Source organism: Notothenia coriiceps, unplaced genomic scaffold (genome assembly GCF_000735185.1).
Source record: "Notothenia coriiceps isolate Sejong01 unplaced genomic scaffold, NC01 NC01_scaffold00024054, whole genome shotgun sequence".
NCBI classification, from domain to species: Eukaryota; Metazoa; Chordata; class Actinopteri; order Perciformes; family Nototheniidae; genus Notothenia; species Notothenia coriiceps.
The window spans coordinates 57,971-81,648 of record NW_011356755.1 but is presented as its reverse complement, the minus strand read 5'-3'; the positions used below and the strand labels follow the sequence as shown (position 1 = coordinate 81,648).

Genomic DNA, 23,678 nt, shown 5'->3' with positions numbered 1-23,678 from the left:
ATTGAAACAAACTAACCCCTCTCTCAAGGGAATACAGAATTAAAGGGAACATTTTTAAATGTAATGGAGCCTGACTCAATACCCATCTTTGTACTAGGATTTATATCATTAATAGAAACTACAGCCCAATAATCTCCAGTGCTTTATGAAACAAGGACAGAATACATTTAGCTTTACTAATACTTTAAAAAAGCTGTAGTTACAGGAAAAAAGCATTAACAAAATACATATAGCTAATTTGCAACTAAGCTATCATTTTGTATTATTAATAGGCATGTATTTTCTTTTTTTTTTACCACTATCCGGGTAGTTAGTAAAGCCACTGTTTAGTATGGTTGACATCGAGAGGGACTGTAGGTCAGTTCGACTGTCCATTTTTTGGGGGAGATGCAGAAACTTCCAAAAAAATCGGATTCTGCTTAAATTTTAAGAAAGACACCTAAGGAGGCAGGGCCGGTTCTGACCAATTTGCTGCCCTAGGCTAGATTTTAGCGGGTGCCTGATAAGCCAACATCCCCCACTTACAGTACCCATCGTACAGGGCAAATGGAACGTGTAACTGGGGTAAAAAGAGTACCCCCCAAAGCAGTAAACCTAGGGGAAACACTGTATAGTTTAGAGTATATGGTATAGTATACTATAGTTTTGTGCAGTATAGCGTTTCATCGTATAGTATAGTATAGTATGGAATAGTATAGCATAGCATAGAAAAATAAAATGTATGGTAATGTGGTATAGCGTTATAGAAAACCTAGTATATTATAGTAAAATACGGCATAGTATAGTACAGTACAATATATTGTAGTATAATATGGTATACTGTCGTTCAGCATGGTATAGTTTAGTATGGTATAGTCTAGTAAAGTATAGTATGTAACAATACAGGGTAGAGAGGCGTAGTAAGGTTTATTCTAGGTGTATAGTGTAGTAATTTATTGTATATTAAAGTATGGTATAGAATACTACAGTATAGCATGTTATGACTACAGCAAGCTCAACAACATGAAATCCTATGACTTAACAAACCAGAATTGACAGTGCTGTTCAACCATGAGAAACCAGAGAAAATTAGTCTTTGATAGCTTTCAACAACCACTTTAGATAAATAGCAGTTGCTCTGAGATGAGAAACAACAATCAACACTAATCTCAAACTAATTGCCAGTAAAATATCGATACTCGGCAGTGTGGAATGGATTTGGCCCGGTCTACTAAGTCCTGTAATCAGGGGGCGAGTCATGTACACAGTAGGCATCAAGAAGATTGTTGGCTTTCTCTGATGTTGCCTATTATTACATAAGGGTTTCTTGCATTTATCAAACATATTTTTCATGGTATGATTATCTGTGGGGTGTGTACACAGTGCTGCAAGACACAGCCCAAGAAGTGACTCTCCACTTCCGACGTCATTCCTGATAGACTTCCAGTTTCAGTTAAAAAAATCCTTGATAATGTCTTAAGTGTTTAAATCAGACATAATTGTTAACTGTAAAATATTACATTCATCTGTTGTCACGTTACAGTGAAAAGATTAGCAATAACGCTTCATTTTTTTACAATATTTCTACGAATTATTTTCACATCACGACAGCAATAGAACACAATTGAATGCTTTGACACAAAAAACAAAATAAATCGGATATCCCCTATAAGACTTCCTTTTCTGTCGCTGCCCAATATTTAAAGTTTAATTGGCAACTTGAAACTGAAGACTGGAGTTGCGATACAACTTCTAAGCTCGGTAAAGTCAGAAAGATATTGATAAATGCAGGTATAGGCATATGGAATATTTTCTATAAGAAAAACTAAATAAAAAAAAAACTGTAATTTCCCCTTAGTTGTTGATGTGGTAAAACCAAGACCACTAATGTGTGAAGTGATTTTGGTAGCACTTTATTGTATGACTGGAAGTTTGGGAATGTCTTTTCGGCATTGCACTTTGTAGACGGTCCCTGCGCATTCGTCTCTCCTTCGGCTGCAAATTGAGAACAATGGAAGTTTTCCAGCTCGGAAAACTGCACGTTTTGGCTTGTTTTTAAATTACAATTAGGATTAACTCATTGTCTACCTTGTAACTGTTGTTAATAGACGTCTTTTGTTTTCGATCTTCGAATCAGTCAATTTCTCTCTAACTTTCCCAAACTAAGTGTGACCTGAAAGTCTTGCAGCTCTGTCCATGGTTCTGGAAAGTTATTGAAAAATAAATCCCAATTTTACAGAAATAGCTCTTTGTTGTCCCTGTGATCGTGAATAATTTATCTCGCACCGCCGTTCCGTGCTGACATTTGCTCACATGTCCCTGGGTGAGCGCGGACAGGAGCATGAATCCCTCATCAGAAGAAAGAGAAAGGTCAAGTCTTATTGATTTCCCTATGCAAACGCGCTCTATTTTGTCGAAATCAAACCTCCAAAGTTGGACTCAGGTCAATTCCTTCGATTTGTATTATGCAGGCTGAAATTAGATAATAGTCTGGATAGTAGTAGCTCTAGCAAAATAGACGTATTTTTAGTGATAAATGTACAGAGGCTGTAAATGCTTCTGTATGTTGGTGGTCAATCAGCGGTGCGTAAAACTCGCGCTCAGGGGTGGGGACTCCTTTGGAGAGGCAGGACCAGAGAGTAAAACAGGACGAGTCTGCATCCACAGGTTGCTGCTTGCCTCTCTCCTCCTCTCAGTGAATCTTTAGATTGCTGACAGTGGAGGAGAACCGTTTTGGACCTGGGCTCAGCTGCATAGAATCTCATCAGCAAAATGCCACATCAACCGCCTCGGGACAACTCGATATATAAGAATGTAATCTTATTGCTCTGGACTTTTCTATCGTAAAAAAAACCACCTGTTTATTCCGAGGACGGTGCGTTTTTATTCCTAAACACCATGCCACCTCACATGAGCTGCGCCACGCTGACAACAGCTACATAATGGCATGTAGGAGCGGCTCCGGTCCAATAAACGAGGATAACGCAAGGTTCCTGCTGCTGGCATTGTTCATCATCATCTATCTCCTCTGTGGGGCCGCAGTCTTCTCCGCGCTGGAGCAGCCAAAGGAGCGAGAGGCGAAGGAGCGCTGGGAGCAGAGGTTCGAGCATTTCAGCAAGAAGTACAACCTGAGTCAGAAAGACCTAAACAACTTCCTGAGGAACTACGAGGAGGCGAACGTGGCGGGGATCCGCGTGGACACAATCCGACCTCGATGGGACTTCACCGGCGCGTTTTACTTTGTGGGGACGGTGGTGTCAACAATTGGTGAGATGGAGAAAAGTTGCGTTTTAAAACAGTGATTTTGCGATTTTCTCTGTCAGCTCTATTATCTTTTTATTTAAATCATTTTAAAATCCACTATTTAGTATCTCCATAATCTTCATAAAGTCCTTGTTTGCGTCTTAAATATCACAGCTACTCGCTCTCCACGAGCCAAAATAAAATAAATGTAAATAGAAACTTACCCCCTCACTGTATTTTATGTTAGTAAGATGTTCAAAGCCCAGTTATCTGACGTTTGCATTGTCATAGAAGCATACATACTGGCCTAACAAAGAGCCTACATGTACACACTATTTCTGGAACAAGCACACCTGGTAATAATTAAGCCGTAATTAGAGACATGAGTTGCACCAGTGACAAATCGAAATCCTGATTTGCATTCAATTAGGACCTCCACTTTTCTCATATCTGTTTGTGTATCTTTATTTAGTCCTAAGAGATACTTCAAGTTATTCTTTATGTACATCGCTGTGTAATATTTATTGGCCATGACTTGTGATTTGATCCAGTAGGTTCAACCGAACAAGGCTAGAAAAAAGGCAATTTAGAGCAAGATTTGTCCTTGACAACCGTTTTTTCCATTTCAGTACAGGCTGCTTCTGAAAGTCAGCATTTCCTAAACAGTAAAGCCATGTTCCCCTAACCAATAGCACTGTTAAACGATAGCCCTGTTGATATTCTGTTGTCGATATCATGGATTTGATCCTACCCTATACACTCTCAATGTTTTTTTTCCTCATTAGCTAATCAGTAGTCATCTTCACCTGTTATTGGAGTGAGTTGTTTCATGATTATTGACAGTTTGACAGATTGATCATGGGCATTAGTTATGTTGATGATGGTCCAGACTGTTCTTAATTGAACACATTGTGATTAATGTTGGTCTAAAAAAAAAGTGATCTCCATATTAATCCGATGATTCACCCGTGATTACTAAAATACCAGGAAAAAAAGGAAGACAATGATTGTTTGTAGCCTCATTATCAGTTTTTGGAGGATGTATACAGCCCCTCATCGAGAGCACTTTTTGCATCAACAACCCAAACTCGACTCTCGCCCTGACAAAAAGAGGTGATAGGCACCAAAGCTATACTTCCAATAGAAATACATTGTTTTTAAAATCATTCTATGTGACAAAAATAGTGTTGGTGTACACAAATCAATAGATTACATTTTGTGAATCACGAAATGCCGTGAGACGGGTTTGGCTTCAGAGCATTGATAGATACATGGAAGAGAAGCCTTCAAGAGAGCATTGCAGCCATGTTTATGCATAACATATGCACATTATGTTCTCGTGCAGACTTTCACTGACGTGGAGTCTTCAGTGAATGGCTGAGTATATGTTTTTTAAGTTTTTGCTATAACATAACAAATTTAAAGCAATAGCTTGACTTTTGGATCGTGGGTTGATATTACAACAAGGACCATGTCCTTTGAATTTACTACATACATGTCAAACTGAGGATATCTTTAAAAAAAAAAAAGGATTGAATAACAAAACCGGGGAAAAACTGGAACCGGCAGCTCTTCCCACTACCACTTCACAACTTTGAATACTACAGCTAGCAACCTGTTAGCCTAGCTTAGCTTATCTTAGCACACAGTCTAGAAACAGAAACAGCTAACATGGCTCAAGGTCCAAAAATAACAATATATGCCTACCAGCCACTTCTAAAGCTCAACCTAACCCAAACACTTAATAGTATGTTACGGATAAAAACAATTTGTTTTTTTTAAGGTGCTTATGTGAAATTTGGTAAGCTTACATTTGGACAAACAAATAAAGCTTGTATTAAGCTAAGCTAACAAGCTCTTGAATGTAGCTTCATATTTACCGGCAGGAAAAAAAACTTCTCATCTAACTCTCCCGAAAAAAAGCATCAGCCATACTTCCAACAAACACAAACAAATAATTTTTCTTTGAGTGACTAATGTTTCATTTGAGAGTAAGATAAGTCAGCACTTTGTAGCCCATCTCCAGCAGCCCATTAACGCTTATCAGGAGTAGACTTTTTATTCCTGATGCTGGTGTCAAACTGACAGAGAAGCACAGTATCTTCTATTTCTTTCATGTAGGCCACTGTATTTCATTGAATAGGTCAAATGACTCATCCACACTACAATCAACTGAGCTCACGAAACAATGAGGAAGAAAATCATTAAATCCATGCCATTTGGATTTATCGTCATGGTTAAAGGAAATTGATGACTCAATTAGAACCTTGGGACCAAATCTGAATGTGGAGGCCATCAAATCCTTAGTCAGGACCGGCCACTGGCATAACCACAATAAGCAGTTATTTAGGGGGCCACTGCGTTAGTGTTAATGAGTGTTTACAAACCATCACTTCAAAACATTGGTGCATGATAGAAAAATCGTGTGTCAGTTCCACCCCACATACTCTGAATGTGTTTCATGTGAGTGTAAGAGATGCCCAGCTGAGAGGCTGTATCACGCAGAGATAGCAGAGTGTCGTCTTCAGTATTAAAAAAATATTACCAAAATTGATGCCAAAATTCATTAAGAATTGTGGTGAGCATTAAGGAACGCTGCATTTCTAAGTAGCAGGACAATATCATGACATGTAAGGGAAATTAGACTGCCTCAGCCTTATACGTTTTCATTTTGTCTTTTAACACTCTAAACTTTCCCCTGACTCATGCTTTAAAAAGTGATGCCCTGGAACTTCCTGCAGTAATTTGATCAAGCATATAGCTTTTTCCTTATTATACATGTTTGCTTTATGCCTGCACAGAGCCCTATCTGCAAAATTAGTTTAGGCTCACCACAATCCTAGGGCCGGCCTTGCTCAGAGTGTTATTTCATGAAAGGAGATTCAGTCAAATGTATCTTTGCTTTTCTAGTGAAAAGGCTCTTGTCAGAATTCCAAGCTGCACAACAAAACAGCGTGCATGTAACTGAATCTGCAGACAATAACATTGTTATTAATATATCAAACTCAAACAGGTGAACAGAGACAGACAGTGCTTCATTGAGCTTTAAGTGCTAAATGAGGGATGAAAAGGAGACATCGCTGAGATCTGTGCGATCGATGGATGCACCTCTCGGCTTGAGTCCTATTTTGTTTCTCAGCAGTTCAAAAGAGACAAAGAGAGTTACACACCAACAGTGTGTCCCTTATAAATAGAAAACAGTTTAATGGGTTCTTACCTTTTAAAAATGATAGAACATGAAACAATTGACATGTGAAGTGGCCCCAGTGGGACTTTCACTTGCTAAATAACTGGAATACAGTGAAATGTTAGAGAAACAGACACCTTTGCTCTGATTGTCAAGATGTGCTTGGATTGAAAACACATTTGCGCTTTGATTAAGTGAGTGACAAAGAGACAGAGCGAGAAGGAGAGCACGTCACCAATGGCAACTAAGGGGTTCAGCCAGTTTTTTGAGAATGATTTCCCTCTCTGAGAAGGAAAGATCAGTAATTAGCCTTCTTTGTTAATGGCATAAAGGATATGAGTTTGATTAAAAAGGTAAATACAATTAGCTGGAGGCAATGGACACAATGGTCTTCTCTACAAAGGATCCATTCATTTACAACAGTGTGTGTGATAGTTTTCCAGTGATAATAATGCTTCTCTTGTGCTTTGTGAAGCGTTTATTCTCTCCTTTTTATTCAGAGCCACCTGCACCTGTAAAAGTTAAGGAGTTTAGCTATACTCTCTGAACGTGAGCTTGCCATACCACCAGTCCTATTATGTATATATTTCCTTATTGCATATCTTTGTGTGTTTCCAAGGGTTCGGTATGACCACTCCTGCCACCATTGGAGGAAAAGTCTTCTTGATGTTCTACGGCCTGCTCGGCTGCGCTGCCACCATCCTCTTCTTCAACCTTTTTCTGGAGCGTGTCATCACAGTCATCGCCGTGGTCCTCAAGTCCTGTCACGAACATCGGCATAAAAAAGCTGCGCTTGCATCAAATGGCCAGCGGGTGTCTGAGGGAAACAGAGCTGGTGGAAATGGAGGAGAAAGAGGAGAGGATCTGGCTGGCTGGAAGCCTTCGGTTTACTGCGTCATGTTCATTCTAGGCATGGCGGCCATTGTGGTGTCCTGCTCTGCCTCGCTCATGTACTCTGCAGCCGAGGGTTGGGACTACCTGGACTCGCTCTACTTCTGCTTTGTGGCCTTTAGCACAATTGGTTTTGGAGACATGGTGAGCAGCCAGCGGGCGGTGTACGAGGGCCACGCCACAGTCGCGTATAGGTTGGGAAACTTCTTCTTCATCCTGACCGGCGTCTGCTGCATCTACTCCCTCTTCAACGTCATCTCCATCGTCATCAAGCAGGTCCTGAACTGGCTCCTGAGGAGGCTGGACGCACCCTGTCGCTGCTGTTTCCCCAGGAGGGGTCACCACCCACACCGGCACCCCCGACGAAACGTGGTGGCACCGGGCCACCTGCGCGCCCGCAGAGACCCCTCTATCGAGACGGATGCCCTCAACGAAAGTGAGACCGACAACGGGCGCAGGATGTCCGGGGAGATGATCTCCATGAGGGACTTTCTTGCAGCCAACAAGGTGAGAGCTTCACGGGGTTACTGACAGTCATTTCATCTCTCTAATGTCATTACGTGTTATGACGCTCAACATATTCAGTTATCTCCCAGAGTAATTTAATTTAAACTGCTCACAAGATTAGGAAAACGGACATTGATTCAATCTTATTGGTTCCCTGTAGTCATGCTTACTTTAGTCATTAACTCCTCATTCACCCTGCTCTGTCATCTTGCTCCTCATAACCTGTATTGAACTTTGCTCTGCTCTTCTGCAGCTTTTCTGCATAATTGGCAATGAAGAAACTCCAACAAAAAGTAACCTATCATATAACAGAAGGGATAGCTGGAAAAAATCTAATATCCCGATATTTCTGATCTATTGTTCCGATATTTGACGATATAAACACAATGTGAAGCAGTTTTTGAAAAAGTAAACATCTGGAATTTGGATATAATTGCTAAGAGCATTCAAATGTATGGTCATAAAATTACAGCACTTTACTGCCTTTGAAAGAAGAAACATTTGCGATATTACGATTTCCAAAATGTAGGACGATATCTAGTCTATCATGATATCCATTTTATATATATATAAACCTAACACAAGAAGTAAGGCAATTTGTGTTGGGTTGATGATTTCTATGTTGAAACAATGCTTTTTGGCAATAAATCTTATACCGTTATATACTGTTTTCTTACCTTTCCAGTGGTACCACATTTGTGAGGAACAAGCATTTGTGGGATGAGCAGCAGAGCTGAGTATGTGGGGTGCGCCCATGAAAAATGTGATACCCCACATAAATGTGACAAATCTCCTCTAACATATTTTTTTGCTGCTGACTCTAGTTTTGTGTTGTTTGGTGGATTAGATGATTGAAGTCTGATAAATAAAGACATATTGGCAACAATTGATTCATTTAACAAGCAGCCTCAGTAGCGTGTGGAAGAACCAAACACAGCCACAACAGCCTCTCCTCCTCATGCTGTCACCAGCCTGCTCACACCCTGCTGTGGAATGGCATCCCATTCTTCAACCAGCATTTGTCCCAGGTCAGCCAACGTGGTTGTGTTGGTCACTCTGGAGCAGACAGCAGGGCCAAACTGACCCAAAATGGGGTTCAATGGGGTTGAGGTCAGGACTGCAGGTCATCCCATCCTCTCCACTCCTCTATCGGTGCAGCAGTCAGCAAAGCATTCTCTGCGTCTTCTCCACACTGTGACCCTAGGATCCATGTGCCGTAGGCAGAATCTGGACTCATCGCTGAGCGTAATGTTCCTCCACATGTTGAGGTTCCTGTTTAAGTGGGCCTGAAGGTGCAGGGCAGTCATGGCAGGCTCTTGGCAGCCGTACGAGACCGGAGTGTGGCTGCTGTTTGCCATTGGCAGAGGAGATTTGTTACATTTTTAATGGGCGCATCCCACATACTCAGCTCTGCTGCTCATCCAACAAATGCGTGTTCCTCACAAATGTGGTACCATTGGAAAGGTAAGAAAACAGGCTTTCCAACGGTATAAGATTTATTGCCAAAAGGTATTGTTACAACATAGAAATCATCTACCAAACACAAATTACCTTACTTCTTGTGTTAAGTTTATATATTACCCAGCCTCGCTGTTTCCCTTTAAACACACCAATATTAAATAATCTGTTATAGATTACAAGTATTTAAACAAAGTTTACTTAAAAAGGTAGCGTAGTGCAAGTCATAGTTTGACTTCCTGGAAGAAGCAGTGTGATTTTGTTGCTGTTTTCCAGGCTACATGGATATTATGTGTAAAATGTATCTGAATACCAATTCCCTACTCCATTGCTATCACAATTTCAAGAGCCCTCTCAGACACTCAGAGGTGTCAATTGTCCATACATTTCCATAACTGCCACCCTACTTTTCCGACAAGACGAATGAGCAGTGTGTGCTGCTGAATATCAAATTGTTACTCACTCACTCCAGGGTTATTCTCAACTGAAAGTACAAAATCTGAATGTTCACACCTGGTTATTATTCTGATTACTGAGCCTGAAGTTTCTGGCTGAGATAATTAGAAGACAAAATGGTGTGATGTTTCAAGGATGTGAATATCCTGACGCAAACTAGCCAAATCTCCAGCGATGTCACTTTGATTTACCTGCTTCATTGACTATTAATAACTATTAACAACATTCATTTATTCCTAGGCATAGGCATAGGTGGAGCCAAGAGAAAGACAAAGGAAACGACAGGAAAATCAGAGATATTTTTATAGGCAAGGGGACTGGTAAGTGTTATTAGAAAACACATGCTAGCAGGGCTTTTTTAAGCACGTTGTAGTGTTGCGACTACCCATCCATAGTTCATTATATGTATTTAAAAAGTTACAAATGGCATCAAAACTTCAGTAACAAGGATCTAACAAGGCTTAATGATGCTTAACACATGTCCAATTAGAGCTATGAAGAGATTACGGTGGCCGACAGGGGCAACCGCAAGGCTAAAAAAGACATATTTGATTATGGAAGTGCAACTGACAAAAAAATTATAATATATATATTTACATTACACAAAAGTATATGTGGTCAATACCAACAAAAGCAAGTTGGTCAAAGCTGGATTCTGCCTCAGAACTATCTGATAACATCAGAGTGCCACAGGAATAGCATTTAAAGTCTGAAAAAGTGGCAGGTTACATATTGTACATGTGCAAAGAGGAATAAGAGAGAAAATGAGGGGAAAGGGAGGGGTGGAGAGGATGTAGACGAGACATGTCATAGAAAAACAGAATGCTGCTGTTGCATAATGTAACAAACGGGCCTTTAGATGTTCAATCAGGGACAGCTGAACATTGAAGATGTGTATATAGACTTTAGTGGCAACATGGACCTGTACAAGTACACCATCTCAGTTTGTTTTTTAGCTTATTAGCTCTGAACACAAGGTACAGATTAAGTTTATGGGAATTTCATTATAGTTTCTCATTAAATTAGAGAAATTGGTGATTTGCCTGATGATGGTGCCAGATGAAACATCATATGGATCACCAGAGTTCATAAAAAACATCCAGAGGGGAGCATGAAAGTCTATAACAAATTCCATGGCAATCCATTGGATATTTTTTGAGATATTACAATATGAGTAGTGCAAGACTCAGGGGATCACCAAAGTTAGAAGGCTTTTCCCACATGGGGCTTTCTGTATTGTACACATTTCCTGATAAATCATGAAATGAGCTGTTGAAATATTTCTGTCTGGATGAAAAACAAACATCCAGTCATGCAACTACCATGGCTAAGAATACCCATTAATCCAAAATACAGTTCCATTAAATATTAATGAATATTAATTAAACAAATGTTAAACAATATTACACACCAGTAATGTTTATTCCCTACAGGTTGTTTTGTACACTGATAAAGCAAAAATAAGGTTCTGCTTTCTGTCAGTAACACTTGCTCAGTATTTGTCGTATTGTTCACATAAATCGACACCACAAAAGGAGAGGAAAGGCACCATCTGGTAGCCTCATATCACACCTGTGAAATCAGATGTGTGTGCTGCCAACACATTGTATTATCCTCATTGTGAAAGGCTTCACAGGTTGCAGCTACCACTTCCAAACGCAGAGAGCAAATATATCCTCATCTGTTCATTCCTTTATCTCTTTCCCTTCCTGCAGGTCAATCTGGCTATTATGCAGAAGCAGCTTTCCGAGATGGCCATTGGGCACCCGCGCCAGTCCAGCTCCAATTCACGTCAGAACGGATTCTCAGGAGGGGTGGGAGCCCTTGGCATCATGAACAACCGTTTGGCAGAGACTAGCGTGGACAGATAGGACAGACAATTATTTTTAGGGGTAGCAAAAGGCTGCAAGGATAAGCCGATAAGGACACATTTCCACTGGGGAAAGCCTTCCTGGAAAAAAAAAGAGAGACTTTGGGTGGTTTAAAGACTGAATACATGACTAATTCATCCATTGACAGCACGCTGACTCCCAGCAGCAATCATCTCCGCCAACTTCCCTGTCAAGAACATGGCTACACTAATGATGAATTAGAGGGGCTGGAGCCTGTCTTCTGAACCACGATGTTACCACATGAGGAATGCAGTTGCCATGGTGATATAAAGAAAAGGCCTGTCTGGAGTACTTGTATCTAAGCCTTAAAATCCTAATGCACTGCACGCTTCTTCACCTTACATATCGTACTTACTCAATACTCACTATGGCTCTACCCACATCCATAATGACATAAAAATAGCTTAATTAATTTAATGTGTTGACCATAGTGTTGACCCTGAATGCATCATTTACAATTAGACTTGCAATGCCACTCTTGTTAACTCAAACAAATGTTTCAAAGCCTTTTGATATGCCATTCAATAGCCTCCATCTTGGAAATGGTTAAATTAATTATAACGACAAATAGAAGAAAAAGAATCCCAGGAGAACCTTATTATGAAATAAACAGACCTATTATCTTCAGCTGAATGGGTGATGTTTTGCGACTGAGATGAAACCTATTATGTTAGACTGATGTTTACTTTTTGGTTTGCAGCACTTTCTCCAGGCACAGACGCAGATAGAAGGACATTTTCACACTGATGTTGTCTTACAGTCCCAGGAGGTTGGCAGTTATATAATGTGTCGAAAAAGGTAGCTCCAGGGGTTATTCTTTTTCATTTTAGCACAACAGTGTAAGGTTTATGTTTTTCCTGTTGTCTAGGTTCACCGCAGAAGCAGTTACTAAAATGGACGGACTGTTCAAAACATGCCTACACTGATTGACCGAAACCTGAAATCAGCCACGCATGAAGACAACTTGTGGACACTATATCATTAACTGCAATTGAATAGGTATCTTAATTCTCTTTGTTCATACATCTTAGAAGAAATTACAGGTTGAGAATACTTGTACTCCACATCTGACGTCAACATCTTTTGGAATCTGAATTGTGTAAGAAGTGTCTGAACAAAAGCAGACAGACAATGTTTTTTGTTGATAAATTGATAATCAAGCAAACCTGCACAGAAAGCATGTGCTATATTTTTGTACGGGGGTACGGCTGCATAGATTTCTTTTAGGATGATGATGAAAGAAGAAGGAGGTCGGATTCAGATGGCACACAGCATTAATAATATGCAGTGTGAAGATTGAAGAATGTATTTGTATAATAAAAAAGAGAAACAATGTAAGTGAATATTTGTTACAACCATTTCCCCATATGGAGTTTTTTTAATCAGGAATTGGTACTATAATATGCACAGCTAACCTTTGAAGCTTTGGATGTCTCAACCTGCTAGAGCAGTGTTATTTTTTGAGTCTAGTAATAGTGTCTTTGTGTAACTTTTCCCAAACAAAAAACACAAAAAAAAGGGTGCTTGAAGGTGTTTTTAAACAAAGTTTTCATCTGCTCTAATCTAAGCTAATGTCATGAGCATAACCAAACTAGCTTATGAAATACAGGAGCAACTCCAATGCCAAAAAGCCTTATATTGTATAAAATAATTGGACGTAGTCAATATTGGATTGATATAAAAATATATTTATATAAATAAAACTTGATTTGATTTGGATTGTGGACTACCATTTTGGAAGCCTCGGATTTGGTCATTTAAATGGGGGCATCTTGTTTTTTTGTGAGCATTGTTGTTTTTTGTGAGCATTTTTCAAAAGCTAACTTTAGCTTTGGCAAGCTAGTTTAATTAGCAAGGTGTATGTGAAATTCACACTAACTGTGATATCAGTTGGTACCCTCCCTTTGACTTGCAAAAATACATGTTTAACAGAAAATAAACTTTCCCCAAAAAGTGAAAAGCCAATTACTAAAGTAGTGTAGGCTACAACTGAACGCTGAAACAAAAGCTTGGTAGCAATGCAGTGTTAGGGACACCATGGGGTATAAGCTCCCTAAGGCATACCCTGTCCCTTATCCTTTTTACACTTTTTTTTAAAACTCTAAAATAATGGTATAACCAAAACTAGCAATCAAGACCATAAACCCATTAGGAATTTTTTTTACTGCAGTAAGCCTTGACTCTTTGGACAAGGAGGTTGCCCCTTGAGAACAGCTAATGAGCACTAATTCCACTGTGTGGTCATTCTCCACCTTATAGCTCTTCCTGGATGCTGCAAGATCTGCTTTTCTCTTTATTGGATTTGAGGAAGTTTAAGTACACTCGAGCCATGCATGCAGCTTTAGCCTCAGTCTTTAAGCAATATCATGTTTGTCAAGTCTTATACAAGAATATTTTCTTTAACAATTGTTGTTTAGTGCTGGAAACAATGAAAAGTAAGCCAGAGACAGTCTTTTATAACAACTCATTTTGCAAATGTTAGCTTAGTCAGCAAACGCTTGATTAAAATCCCTAACCACTTCAATGTAATATCTTATAAACAGTAAGAACTGACAAAAATAACCTGAATTTGGCAGCCTCCATTTTTTGCTATGAAGATAGTCCCACATTAGGAAAGAATATTCTGATACCCAAACTGCAATGATGTTGCTTAGCTATTGTCAACGCAGATGCATGATGCACGCACACAAAATCACAGAGAAGCGGTGCCTACAGATAATTATAGCTTTGAACAGATGCTTGTGTGTTCCTGCTATTCTGTATGTGCGCACAAGTGCGTGTGTGCTACAGACGAGACTCGGACAGATGCAGACATACAAAGACTCTTTGTCAAAGCTGTAGTCTGAGTTAAGGCAACTCCCAGAGAATTACTGACACTGCTTTCAGACCCTTTGCATTGGAGACAATTTGATGCTCAGTCTGATGGAACAGTCATGTGGTTTTATTATGCTCTTCTGCAGAGGTTGTCTCAGGCATGCAAGGTTTAGAGGGAAATCCTTTCAAAGGTGGGTATTTTATGATGATGTTCACAATAGGTGTGAAAACTCTGTGTACCTTAGTGAAGATGCATGTGTGACCATACTGTGAAGACATTTGAGAATAAATGAAAGTGAGTGTATTTTCCTTACTATGACTGATACAGTTTTTGGGAAAAAGCACAAGTTTATATATTACACGTATTATATAATGTGTAATATATGCAACCATTTGGGTCAGGTAATGGCTTTGCACATACAGTATACAAACATGTCCGACCAGTGGGATTAGCTACGCAACAAGTGAAAACCTTGCCCAGTTAGCTAATTACCTGAATGAATAGTTGGAATTGCTGGAATGTGTTGTCATGTTGTGTGCATAATTATTGATTGATCATCAGCATGACTGTAACAAGGGAGGGCAAACAGCAAGCAAGCAAGCCAATTAAATTGTCCCTGAAATCCGAGGGGGTTACATCCATGTGGCACACGGTGGTAATCAAACCAAGCATATGCACAGTCAGTGACAGGCTCATTTGTACAAAAACAAAATCGAGACAATTATTTCTGCATCTCTTTCCCATCCTCTTCAATGTCCAACCCATGTCACGATCTTGTGCAGTACTGAGGATGTAAATAAAGTCCAATATGAAAGTCTTCCTTGTAGTTTATGTCTTTTCCACCTACGTGTTTATGGCATACACCATGTCGATTATTTTGCCTATTTTAGTGGCATACAATAAACTACGGAAATCAGCTGCTAGTATGCATTTGCACATGGACTCATGATTATGGTTCATAGTCATCAGCTACAATGTGCCATAATGTCAGATTTGACCATAACAACCCACAAATTATTTTATCAAACTTATTTTAATAAAATGTGAAGGCAAACTCTAATTTAACCAACAAAGTGTGCTATTTTAATGAGTTGAGCTTTCAAGTCTGTACATACAATAGACAACAGACAACAATAGAAGCAGTTTAACTTGTAGACAAAATGGTATGCTATCATAAACATTTTTACAAGTAGTAGGGAGGATTACAGTTTAGTGCAATACAAAGGTTGTGTTAAAAAATCCCAGCTGAATGCGTTTTGTTTTAATTTAAAGGAAGTAACCCATTAAAGTATTTTTTTTTTAAATAAGGCTTAAAAAAGTGGACCATTCATGATTCATTCCAGTCACAGGTGTCTTCTCTTTCCCGGAGATTTTTGGCCGTTAGTGTTGCCGTACCGAGTGACGTCACTTCAGAGCGACAACTAACAATGGTAAGTGAGCAAGCAATTTTCTCTTCGGCTCGTATATTTATTTTACATAAACATCATATTCGCCAATACAACTTTAAATCATGGTACTTGACACGTCAACATTCGTGCTGTCGTGTCGTTTTAGACGGCTTTATGTCTTATGTGTGAACTAACAACTTGTATATAATTGAGAGTAGGGTAGAGCCTAAAGCTAGCAACATTAGCTTATTTTTCTCGGTTTGGAGCACTCGTTATCCTAGCTACTATTAGCATAGTCATTCATATGGTAACGGTTGGCTTTTCCCGACTTCTTTCAAGTTTGTGAGGTTTTTTGTGGATGACAGTGTTACATATTGTTTTATATAGTAATACAAGGAAATGTGTTGAATTCAGCTATCCTGGCAGGTAATGTTAACGGCGAAGTAAGCTAACTTCACTGTAAACAGCTAAGCTAATGAGCTATGAAGGGAAATGTCTAACTAACCAGAAAGGCCAACATACAATGGTGGATATTTTTATTTTCAGCTGTTTTTAACATATATCTGATATTCTTTTAGGGTCAAAGCCAGAGTGGAGGCCACGGACCGGGGGGAGGCAAGAAGGATGACAAGGTGAGGATGACACAGCTTCTGCTAGCTTAGTGTCTGACCGTTTTGTTTTGCTAGCCACATATTATCCTTCGTGTGCCCTCTGAACTAAACGAGTTAATCGTGACATTACATTTCAAATTTAAAAAACCCAAATTGTATATGGACATTTTGCATATTGACACGTTTGGGTAATTTATTGTGATGGTCTACATTGAAAGTTAGTGCTGTAATATATGATTATCAATAAAGTAATTGCCTTGTGTTTATTTATTTATTAAATATATAAGATTAAAATGTTGTTTTGCATAAGCTCGTATTGTCTGACAAGCCATCCTGGTCCACTAAAGGCCTTATTTAGAAAAAAAATGCTTCTGTTCTAACAATGGCTGTTTGTGCCATTATGTCGAACAATGAATGTTTTGCTGTAGGTGATGGGATTCTGGTTATATCCTATTCTGACATTTGTCATCATCCCACCTTGTTCCAACTGAAGGATAAGAAAAAGAAGTATGAGCCTCCAATTCCCACAAGAGTTGGCAAGAGAAAGAAAAAGACCAAGGGACCAGATGCTGCCAGTAAACTACCTTTAGGTAAGGAACTGCAAAGACATAGACATGTGAAGACGTGTTTCTATCTGTCTGGTGGTCTGTTTTTGTTTGAGCTGTATTTCATAAGAAGTCTTGAGCTCTAAGGTCTCCTTCCTAACGCGATTTAAGCTCACCGGTTACAACTAAGGATACTCAGATTGGTATACAATTAAAACTCCTTATTTGGCAATATAAAAGAGAACAAAATGTTACAAGCGGTCATGATATTGACAGCATTCAAGCTGAAGAGGCTCTGTGAAACATCAAGTTTTTGGTTGGATGAATTTGGTGTTTATGTTTTTATTTTTTGCTAACTACATATGCCGACCTTTTTTGTTTGTCTTTCAGTCACTCCTCACACTCAATGCCGCCTGAAGCTGCTGAAGCAGGAGCGGATCAAAGATTACCTGTTGATGGAGGAGGAGTTCATCAGAAACCAGGAGCAGATGAAGCCTCTGGAAGAGAAACAGGAGGTCAGTTATTGTTCTACATATCTCTATTGCTTTTGTGCTATGATTTTTAGGAGAAATATAGGAACACTACCCTATTTGACTTTTTATACTGATTTATCTTTGGTTAAGTCACTGAGGAGAACAGATCTTGATTTTTCCTACCATTTAACTTTTGATAATCCTGGTCGTGTCTATTCTATAGGAGGAGAGGTCAAAGGTGGACGACCTGCGAGGAACCCCTATGTCCGTGGGCACTCTGGAGGAAATCATCGATGACAACCACGCCATCGTTTCCACCTCGGTGGGATCAGAGCACTATGTCAGCATCCTCTCCTTTGTGGATAAAGATCTGCTGGAGCCTGGCTGCTCTGTCCTGCTCAATCACAAGGTACAATTAAGATAGTTTTAATATCAGGTTTACCCTTTTTGTAAATGCATTTCAAGATAACTTTGTGTTGTTTCTGCCAACTCTTAACTGCCACAATTCATAATTTACCTGTGTTTGTGTGTCACTCGTAGGTCCATGCTGTGATTGGTGTTTTGATGGATGACACTGATCCCCTGGTGACAGTGATGAAGGTGGAGAAGGCCCCACAAGAAACCTACGCTGACATCGGAGGACTGGACGCTCAGATCCAGGAGATCAAGGTACAAACACTTCCACCTGCTATGATATACACTGGCCCCGAGTTAGCAACCCTGACACAATTAAATAATGACAATAATAATATGTTTAATGTCCTTTGTAGCTTTCCCAGTGATTTGTTCACGTCACTTGCAACCACTTTTAATGATAAGCCAAATTGAGCACATTTACAAAACATCCTATAAGATGTCATTGTTTATTTATGTAACTTTTTACAGTATATTTATTTTGTTGATTTTCCTAGGAGTCAGTGGAGCTGCCTCTCACACATCCGGAGTATTATGAGGAGATGGGCATAAAGCCTCCCAAGGGTGTCATCCTGTACGGACCACCTGGCACAGGTGGGTGCTTTCATTAAACATGGCAACGGCAGTGGCTCTCAAACAGAGAGAAGAAATTGACAAATGTTTTTCATCTTCTTTCCATCATATAGTAGGAACATGATGGAAATATATGTGGGACCAGATGCTGGGACCATGCTTTATGACTTTAGTTTCAGGTTCAGTCACATAAGTATTTTTCAAGTGAATCCAGAGATAAAGGTCAATTTACCTCAGAGTTACATGAGTTTGATCATCAGGGAGTGATTTTAAAGGGCACCACAGCAGGGAAGCTGAGACTGTAACTAGCCTCCTGTAGCTGTGGGAAGACATTAGGCGCTTTCACACCAAGTACTTTGTCATACTTAGTTCATCAGAACTCTTTAGCTCTGATGAACTAAAGAGCAGATTGCGTTCACACAGGAATAAGTCCCTGAGGGAGGATTAGGCAAATGAAGCCGCTGACGTCACTTCTTCTGCTTTGGGTTTACTGGCAGGCCGCAAACAACTTCACGGCGTATACTGCCGCCCGAAGTCACCGGCCTGACGTCCCTGGAGTTGGGGACTGGCTTCAGTAGAAGCTGCTGGCACTCCCAGCAGCTTCTACTGAAGCCTTCAGAGTAAATCGCCAGAACGCCGACACCTCCTCATCTCCACCGCTCCCATGTTTTATTTTGTGTTGCCATAAGTTAGTCTCTCTCCGTTGGTGCGCTGGGCTAATGCCAGCAAATACAATGGCGGCTTCACAAAACTTTTCAGAGTTTTACGGGGTGTGGTTTCGCCCAGCCAATCAGAAATGGGAACCTTTTTCTCCCATGAAAGTACCTGCTCTCTAGCAGGGACTGAAAAGGTTCTCATGAACTAAGTTCTAGTTCCGGATTTTTTTGATGTGAACGCAACATTTCAAGAACTACTGGGAAAAGTACTCCCAGGGTGTCCGCGGGGTCTTAAAAAGTATTAAAAGTTGATAAATCAATTTAGCGAAAATTAAGGCTATTAAAAAGCATTTTCCAAGGTATTAAGAAGGTCCACAGCAACGACAACATGAAACACCCTTTAATTTACTGAAACGACATGTCGGGAAACCCCCCAAGGCGGCCCCATGCATAGCGCGCCGTAAAATGCTGCTTATTATTTTAAGTTTCGTTTGATAGCATTTCAATCATTTCAAAGCAGCATACTGCATTAAACCTGACCTTCAAAGAGAGGTTGAAGTTCATGTGGAAAGGAGGCTTCAGTAGTCTGTCTGCACTCTGTTTAGTTTTGCTATCTTACAATCAATATAGTAAACGTGAGGTAAAGTGTGTAGCCAATGTAACCGGTTAGAACTCAAAGTTGCGATGAGGTCTTAAAATGTATGGAAAGGGTCTTAAAAGGTATTAAATTTGACTTCAGGATTCCTGCATATACCCTGACTCCGGTGTGAAAGCGCCTATAGAGAATGTATTCTTTAGTCTGTCGATGTCAGAATGAGAGATGTATTTATAACTTGCATATTTCAAAAGGGGAATCTAACTCTTTACACAGTTTATGAACCTTTTTATCAGAATTGCAATATTGAAATTGCAGGAAGCCCAATATGTGTTTTTAGGCTGAATATATAAATAATAATTGGTAGTCGGTAGCTGCAAACTGAGGTCCTGTTGACAAATCATGAGCGTCACTCCTCACATTCACACTGTTAAAGTTGTTGCATCCTGCTCTCAGTGTGAGCTACAGAGACGCCTTTTAATTAGATCATTTTATATGTATGAGGATTTTAATTGCAATTGCACACGTCCTGCTACTGAACGCTGCTTCAAAGATGTGACCATGTGGGGATTTATCTGTTTTTTTAATCTTTTTCTACGTTTGTCCTGAAACTCTTAATCTTTTATTGGACATAACAATTTAATTTCTTATAGTTATATACATATCTTTAATTCAATTGTTAATATTTTATCTTCCGTTGGGCATTTTACTTTGACTACTTATTTTTATATAAATGTTGTATTTTTTTTAGTTATCTTTCATTTGATGTTGTTTTTCAAATGGAGCAACTGTCCCAAAACCCAATCGTGCCTGGAAAAAATAGAATATTCTGATAGTTCTTGTATTGCTTAAGGTAGACTTGAGAATGTAGCAAAGAATGACTGTATGTTGTTTTGTGCAATTCCCAGGTAAGACTCTGCTCGCCAAGGCCGTAGCCAATCAGACGTCGGCCACCTTCCTGCGCGTGGTGGGCTCCGAGCTGATCCAGAAGTACCTAGGAGACGGGCCCAAGCTGGTCCGTGAGCTGTTCAGGGTGGCAGAGGAGCACGCGCCCTCCATCGTCTTCATCGATGAGATCGACGCCATCGGAACCAAGCGGTATGCAGACGTCTTCTTTAACCTATTTTAGTGCGAGAACGTGAGAGACAGAGAGCATCCGAGTGGGAGTGATGCATCACCTTTTGGTGTTTGGGAGTCACACGTGGGTGACAAGGTGTAGTTTTATTTTTATTCAGTACTTAACAGCACATTAGCAGCTCAGCTAAATGAATGTACCTCATCATAGAACTGAACATGAGCTTAATGATGTAATCCTAATCAACTGAATTTTGTACCTTTTCAATATGCACTTTGCAAGAGTGTTATCCAGGTGGGCATTATGTAAACCTGAAAAAGAGGACAGTTTTAGGACCAGATGCCAAAGAATATCCAAAATGCACCACTCTATTTGTTTTTCACCAGAAGCTAAATGTAGAGATTCATTGTTAGGCAGGATCTTGGCTGACTTGGCACTAATCAGCAGAGGTGGGGACTCGAGTCGCATGACTTGATTCGAGTCGGATTCGAGTCGCATATTTTTGGACTTGAGACTTGCTTGACTAACATTGAAAAAAGACTTGACTTTGACTTCATGACTTGAGACTTGACTTAAGCTTGAGACAAATGACTTGAAAGGACTTGACTTTTTTTAATTAAATATTTGCGTTTGTTTTTGTAGTGAGATATTACGTTTAGTTTTTTCGAAACATGATTGGGTGATTATAGCCCCGTGTGTTCAAACCTGGCAACCCACTAGACGGCAGGAGTGTTAACATGGCAGCGGCTAGCGTTGCTCCACAAATAGTGAAGTTTGGATTGAAGGATTATTTTGTCAATGACGCTAATAATAATAAGAGAACAGCGGTATGCAGGGTCTGCAGCATAAAGATCAGTGACGGGACCACCACAACATCCAACTTCATTCATCCCTACAAAAAAAACCCCACAGTGAAAGGTGCGTGAATGTGTTGTGTTAGCTAGAAAGCTAACGTTAAGTTTAAGCTTTGAAAATGATATCTATGTAGGTGCTGACGCTGTTGGCAGTTCTAGTGTTCACAGAAATTTAAATGTGTGTAATGGCAAATGCCATATATGATTTTCTTACCTGGAATTCTGCCTTTTTGAACAGACTTTCAGTCCTAGCTATATTGTCTACAGTTCTGGGGTTAATATGAATCTAATATGATTGTCATCGGTCTAAATTAGATTTCAAATGATTAACTGTGTATGTAATGAAGATCATAGTGTGGGTTGAATCCATTTTCATAACCACTGTCTTTTAACTGATTTAAATGCGGAAACTGGGCTTATTCATCAGAATTGTTTGACTTGACTTGCTTGACTCTCACCACAGTGACTTAGGACTTGCTTGTCGGTCAAGACTTGAGACTTGCTCATGACTTGCACATGTAGGACTTACTCCCACCTCTGCTAATCAGCCTGGTTGGATCTGAATATAAATGTGTACTTCCTGTCTGTTGTGCAGGTACGACTCTAACTCTGGTGGAGAGAGGGAGATCCAGAGGACCATGCTGGAGCTGCTCAATCAGCTGGACGGCTTCGACTCGCGGGGAGACGTCAAAGTCATCATGGCCACCAATAGGATAGAAACCCTGGACCCCGCCCTCATCAGACCCGGTCAGTGACTGAATCTGTTTCCACCTCTGTTTTGATTTTGACATCTACAGTATGTCTGATATGGGAAATGCTTTCAATCTGGTGAGTCCTGGCAGGAAATGCTGCTTCTCATCTTCCTCTTTTGTAACTGCTCTTTGAAACATAGATCCGTGCCACAGGTGGTCACTACCAGATTTGTATTTACTTTAGCAACAAACATGTTTTAGTTTGAAAATTCTGCTAATTTACAAAACCATCTTTAGTCATATGACATGTGTACGTATTAACAGTTAATTATTAGTTCATTTAAAGCTGTTGCCAAATCTACCTTAAAACGCTTGACTAAACTGTACCTCCTCCTCGTCCTCCTCAGGGAGAATCGACCGTAAGATCGAGTTCCCCCTCCCCGATGAGAAGACCAAGAGGAGGATCTTCAATATTCATACCAGCCGCATGACGGTAGCAGATGATGTCACCCTGGATGACCTCATCCTGGCTAAGGACGACCTATCAGGAGCGGACATTAAGGTAAGAGACAGTTTAACAAAAATCTACTGGCAGCTCGACTTCTCACTTCTTTATTCAGATAAGAAAGAATCTTAAAAACACATGGGTAGGCAAATTAAACATTACAATACCCAAAAAACAATGACACGCACTGCATGATAGTTCAAGTGAGTTGATTATTTTTTCTTTTGAGTTGTTTCTTTACTCCCACATGTGTTACTAACAGTGTCTGTGGGAGTCTTAACATGTGGATTAAGCAGCGAGGGTACATGCTGGCACCGGACCTGCTTTCTGTCTGCTTTCTTAAATTTGCCCCGGCCTGCTTCTGTGGTCATTTATTGATTGTGTGATTTTGAAAAGGTCTTAGCAGCAAGCCATCTCACACTGGCTCAGCAGGAAGATTCAATGAAGGGGCGGATTTGCTAAGTTATTGTAGCATCAACACTTATTTTTAATTGTGTTAAGTCCTCCAATAAAGAAGATCTGTTCCAAAGTTTACTGTAGATTGAACTCTTAGTATCTCACTGACTCAGCTCTGCTGCCCTCATGTGGTGTCTGACAGAACTACACCACGAGTCGGTTTCTAGCGTGCTGTATGCTAAATTACTTTGATAATATTGAGGATGTTAAAGAACCCAAATCTACAAATACATATTACTTAAAGGGTTAGTTCTCACATAAGCCTTTAAGTCAGGGGTGTCAAACTCAAGACCTGGTGGCCAAATCCGGCCTGCGACTTCATTTTATGTGGCCCCACAAGAGCTTTCAAAGAATATAACTTTTATTATACGGTTGCGTGCTACTTTACAGAAGCACATTGCCCATAAACTACA

General features: G+C 39.9%; 2 protein-coding genes across 3 annotated transcripts in view; both read left to right on the top strand.

The window, feature by feature from the left end:
* Positions 1–2,754: 2,754 nt before the first annotated feature.
* Positions 2,755–13,266, top strand: kcnk13b (potassium channel, subfamily K, member 13b). Its single transcript, XM_010782033.1, has 3 exons — positions 2,755–3,246; positions 7,029–7,807; positions 11,437–13,266. Exons 1-3 carry the CDS (start codon positions 2,922–2,924, stop codon positions 11,590–11,592), a joined length of 1,260 nt encoding a protein of 419 aa, XP_010780335.1. The 5' UTR covers positions 2,755–2,921; the 3' UTR covers positions 11,593–13,266.
* Positions 13,267–15,792: 2,526 nt separating this feature from the next.
* Positions 15,793–23,678, top strand: part of LOC104954844 (26S protease regulatory subunit 4) — a 9,221-nt gene continuing 1,335 nt past the window's right edge. Inside the window, exons 1-10 of one of the 2 annotated variants that reach the window (XM_010782031.1) lie at positions 15,793–15,858; positions 16,395–16,448; positions 16,921–17,017; positions 17,363–17,487; positions 17,669–17,854; positions 17,986–18,114; positions 18,357–18,453; positions 20,592–20,781; positions 22,208–22,359; positions 22,712–22,866. In XM_010782031.1, coding sequence (XP_010780333.1) covers positions 15,856–15,858; positions 16,395–16,448; positions 16,921–17,017; positions 17,363–17,487; positions 17,669–17,854; positions 17,986–18,114; positions 18,357–18,453; positions 20,592–20,781; positions 22,208–22,359; positions 22,712–22,866 — 1,188 coding nt within the window. In that variant the 5' untranslated portion in view covers positions 15,793–15,855. Of the gene's footprint in view, positions 15,859–15,922; positions 15,942–16,394; positions 16,449–16,920; positions 17,018–17,362; positions 17,488–17,668; positions 17,855–17,985; positions 18,115–18,356; positions 18,454–20,591; positions 20,782–22,207; positions 22,360–22,711; positions 22,867–23,678 lie in introns of those variants that run through there. The other variant, XM_010782032.1, reaches the window with a different exon arrangement.